The 5,177-nt window shown below is 42.2% G+C and overlaps 1 protein-coding gene across 1 annotated transcript; it reads right to left on the bottom strand.

The window, feature by feature from the left end:
* Positions 1–122: 122 nt before the first annotated feature.
* Positions 123–4,443, bottom strand: CSUI_008087 (cyclic nucleotide-binding domain-containing protein; the record flags this gene model as incomplete). Its single annotated transcript, XM_068068226.1, has 6 exons — positions 123–266; positions 1,336–1,493; positions 2,476–2,574; positions 2,842–2,998; positions 3,720–3,847; positions 4,359–4,443. Coding segments are annotated over 6 exons (771 nt in total), but the record flags the coding sequence as incomplete, so codon positions are not given.
* Between the last annotated feature and the right edge of the window lie 734 nt (positions 4,444–5,177).

The following is a 5,177-nucleotide window of genomic DNA, read 5'->3' as shown; positions in this document are numbered from 1 at the left end:
AGGAGGTTAGATGAAGGGGAGAAAGCAATGGAGGCTGAGGAATGTAGTGAATCTGGAGTCGGCTTAGAGCTCCGTTGGAGAGAAGCAGCATGCGGGGGGGAAGAAGATAAGAAAGGTGACGATGAAGAAGAAGAGGAACTCCCAGGTGGAACGGCATTTCGGCCTGTGAGTGAACTGCCCTGAGAAGAGTGAGGATGGTGTGAAGAAGAAGAAGAGAAATAGAGATTGCTGCCGTTCAAGGAATGATGCGAAGGGCCTCCTCCTGACTGACACACAAGAAGCAGAAAGGATGAAGGGAGAAAGACAGGAAGAGAAGAAGAAGAAGAAGCAGGACAACAGAAGAAGAGAAGAGACAGGAATGAGAAAGAGAAAGAGATATGAAGGATGGCGGTGGGGGGAGAAGATGGTATACATAGATGTATGCATGGAGAGGTGATTTGGATAGGAGAGAATAAGAAGAAGAGATGAGAATAGAGAAGGTAAGAGAATGAACGACGGAAAACGGATGCTTTGTATCTATCTACCGATGGATCGCAGCAACTGTTTTTTCTGAACTTGCTTGTACTATCAATAGCCAACAGAGAGAGAGAGCAAGAAAGAACGAAGGGGACGGCGGAAAGAGCAAGAAAGGAGGAAGAAGAAGAAGAACGGAAAAGAGGATGAAAGAAACAAAGAAAGAAAAGAGATGTAGAGAGACGAGGTTGGTCGAAAGAGAGAGAGAGGGAAGGTGAAGAAGAGAGGAGTGTTCTGATACTGACACGTTCTACCTTAGCACAGAGAGGACAGCTTTATCTCTCTTTCCCTTAGATCTTTCTTAATCTTCTTGATAGATTCACAGTACCCCGGCAAACATTCTTCTTCTCTTCAGGAAAGAGAGGTCGTTTCATCCCTATCCGGTCTGTCCATCTACATATCGCACCCTAACTCTATATCGGCATGTGACTGGATCTATACATGTCGACAGAGAGAGATACATAGATAGATCGACAGATATATCTCTAGGTCTTCAGAGGACCTACTTACTCCATGTCAACTGTTTTCTTCCCTCTCTGTCTCTCTCTCTGCGGCTTTCTCCTCCACCCTCCTCTATCATATAGACTCAAGATATCCTGACGAGCTATCATCGCAGAAAAAGACCTCTCTCTTTCTTTCTCTCTACTCTCTATCTTTCCTTTTTCTTACGGAGCAACAAGTCATCGTCTTTCACTCGAAATTACCTAGCTCGTTTCATTCACTCGTTCTTTCCTTCCATCATTCTTTCTTGTCGCTTCTCCCCAACTCCTTTCTGTTTTTCTTTCATTCTCTAAGACACTTTCTCTCCTTCTTTCGATATACCTGATGTATAGATCCTCCTCGACCTCCTGCGTGTAGAGAATGGACGTGTGTCTCATTCAGTGCGGCTCCTCCTCCTCCTGCATTTCCGTTGCTAGGCTGAGCTATCGATACACCCGGAGAAGCTTCCATTAACCTCTTCACTCTCGCCACAACGCCCTCTGAAGACATATACACAGGTGTATATACACATACATATATACATGAAGAGAGATCCATGAATGGGTAAAGATAAGGAGCTCTTTTCAGACGTATGTACCTCTACGTGTATATGAATATATATGTATGAAGATGTATATATGTGTATATGAATATGTGTGTATGTCGGAACATATGCGTATGTATGAATATGTATGAGTATGTATGTATGTGTGAAGATGTCTGTATGTATGAGTATGTATGTATATATGTATGGATAAGTCTAGCTTGAAGGAGAGAAGAAGAAACATTCTCTAGACATCGACAATTCAAGCGAGAAAAACGAACCATTCTTGTTAGTCGTCTCCTGTATTTCATGTACTTCTCTCTCCTTTTTGACGTGTAACTTTCCTTTCTCAAGAAAGGAAGAGAGAGTTTGTCAATCATGAGAGAATGTCTTTCTTTCTTCCCCTCTCTCCATTTTCTTTTTCAACTCGATACACTTCTCTAGACACTTCCAAGCCGTTCTCTTATTTATGGAAATACTTCACTCTGCTATCACTCATATCTATCTACACATGTGTATCTATGTATATGTATCTATAGATCATGCATATGCATATATATGTACAAAGATGTATATAGTATACATTTTATGTACATATACACATGTCCTCTTGCAATGGAAGGACGCTTAAGGTCAAGATGATAGTGGACGAAGGAGAGCCAATGGACGTGCGCACCTTTGACTATCTGTTGAGAAGACTTTCCTCTGTTAAGTACTCTTTCATGGATATCTCATTACTACTACACTAAAGAGTGTATCAGCGGCTTCTCCTTTTGAGATGTTCCTACCTCCATATTCATACATACATATGTACATGTCCGTATGCATGCGTGTACGTATGCACACTTACATACATAGTCATAGTCATACATCTCGATACGTTCATACATTTATATTTATACATAGGCAGATATCCATACATAGATGTCGACACATACCGATCTTTCCGAGCTGCGCACAGCGACCACTGTCGAAAGCCTTGAAAGAGACGAAATCTCCTGGTAATCTTCTCCTGTGATCTTGCAGTACACAGTCCCCTGAAAAAGAAAGATACGTATATTCACGTAGACCGAGTAGATTTGCATGCAGATACATAGAGGGAGAGAGAGTCATATGAAAAGAAAAGACGTTGATCGAAAGCTAAGTACAAGAGAGTATAGGACTTCTCTTTAGTCGGATTCAGGTGCTTCGCATCTCTCACCCGCAAGAGAAGACAGGAGACAACCTTCTGTTTCTATTCCTTCTCTAAATTCATACCATCGCATCTTCATTCCTGCCCATCTTTCCTTTACTTTTCGTCTTACCTTCGATAACAAGAAAGAGAGAGTCACAGCGTTCCCCTTCTACGGCAAACGTATATCCCTTTGGAAATTTCTCTACATGGAAAAAGTAGCTCAGTTGCTCGACTATAAGCCGACGGAGATCTCTCACACCTGGCAAGACCGCTCGGAGACGTGCCACCTACACCAAGAGAGAGAGACAGCAGATCTAGGGAAGAGGAGAATGGATGAGCTAAACAGAGAAAACCGATGTCTCGCATCCACGCACACTCACGCATTAACTCAAGATACTCATGAAAATACCAAGATATCTATCTATCCAGCTGCAGACCTAAGTATCTGCATCCGTAGCTATCTATCTATCTATGTATCTTCCTCTCTCTTTCTATATATATGGGCGGGAGATACACGGGAGAGATGCAGAGGCATGGCTTTCGTGTTGAACTGTCTGTTGTACTACCAGGTAGCCAGGAAGCTTGTGGCCTTATACACGTGTATACTCCAACGGAGAAAGGTGTGAGTAAGGAGGTATACGACATGCTATAGAGTCTAAAGAAGTGCAACTGATAGAAAGGAGAACCACCTGAGGAATGTGAGGAGTGGCTGTGGTGTATGGACACCAGACGTTTTCCCTGGTGTTCGAGGTATACACTCCAGGCTCGCTCTCTTTTCGATCTAAGCTGTCTTTCGACTTGAACGAAGGCTGGGAGAGAATGAAAGAAAGAGGTAAGAAAGGAAGAAAGAGAGAAAGAAAGCTTGATACAACGGCACTTGACGCGGACAAGAGAATGGTCGTGAGTACAGCAATCGAGTATAACACACATCTGGTTAAGAAGGTGTATATACACCCGACAGTTTTTCTGTATGATGAAGATGATGAATCGTGTCTTGCTGGTGCCTACCTTATCGTCGGTCTGTCGTTGAATGGACGTGCGTAGACACCGATCAAAGGCAGATTTATCGAGTACAAGAAAAGCGCATGCGGTGTGAGTGATGACCACTGCTGATCTCACGTCATTTCTGATCAAACCTAAACACAAGAGAGAGAGAGAGAAAGAAAGAGGAGGAGAGGGAGGAGGATAAAACAAGCAGCAGAAAAGCGAGAGGAGGAGAAGATACCGTTACAGACAGACCACGAACAGAAAGGAACGTATGCAATATAACGCAGCAGGTGAAGACATGAAGGTGTGTATACTTGGAGAGGCCAGAGTGAATAGATAGATAGATAGATAGATTGAAGACAGTTTCGTTGTTTCCCCTTCAGGCAATAGAGAATCCTAGGTAGACAAGCAGAGTCAACGTATGCATGTTTGGACAGACTTCCTTGCAAAGTGTCTCCAGAATGCACAGAAAGATACGTATTTACATATGTATGTGTACATGTATTTCTTGTATAGGTAAGTACAGATATAGATATATATGTAACCCTATACACATGTGTATGTCTGGATAAGGAAGCTCAATCGGAGGTGTATGAGTGGCTGATGAAGAAGGTGATGTGAGGAGGAGAAGAAGAAGAAAGATGTCGGTAGTTTTCTTACCAAGTTCTCCAAAAGAATCTCCAGCAGTTAAGACAGCCACACAGCTATTTAAATCCACACGATCAAAGTCCGTAGATGGATCGTAGTCTGAAAGGTAAAAAGACAAAAAACACACCCAAGCCAAATGGACTTGTATAAAGATATATAGAGATATACAGACACACATACATACATGCATACATACATACATACGTACATACATACATACGTACATACATACATACGTATACATACATACATATATACATACGTACATACATACATACGTACATACATACATACATACGTATACATACATACATATATATCGACATACTCGTACAGACTGGCATACATACATAGTACGTGAGCCTATATGCATATGTAAATGAAGTAGGATAAGGTAAGAGAGATATACAGGATGGGTGGAAACATAGATTAAGATAGATAGCTTGAAAATAGAGACGTGTATGAATGTCTGTGTATGTAGAATTCATAGAATGAAGGACCTCGCGAACCAAAGACCATCAGTCACTCCCACCCCCCCCCGCCTCTAGCCTTTCGTACACTCTTACAAGGACGGAGGAATACAAAGGATCCACTCCCTTCCAACTCTCCTTCTGTCTTTAGATCTCAGACGAGATGTTTAAACATGTATGTATAGGGAGACCGACACAGAGACATACGCATGCGTCTGTGAGTGTGCCTAATTGCTCTCTCTACATGCATGCATAAAACCGTTATACCGATGGGGATACGGTAGAGCAGGAAAATTGCAGGTTGAATAGAGAATTCTAACGGAGAGAAAAGCAAAAACGAAAGAAGTAGAACAAAAGAAAG

Source organism: Cystoisospora suis (assembly GCF_002600585.1).
Source record: "Cystoisospora suis strain Wien I chromosome Unknown contig_4435, whole genome shotgun sequence".
NCBI lineage: Eukaryota > Apicomplexa > Conoidasida > Eucoccidiorida > Sarcocystidae > Cystoisospora > Cystoisospora suis.
Note: the sequence above shows the minus strand (reverse complement) of the source record. Positions and strands in the feature narration are given on the sequence as shown.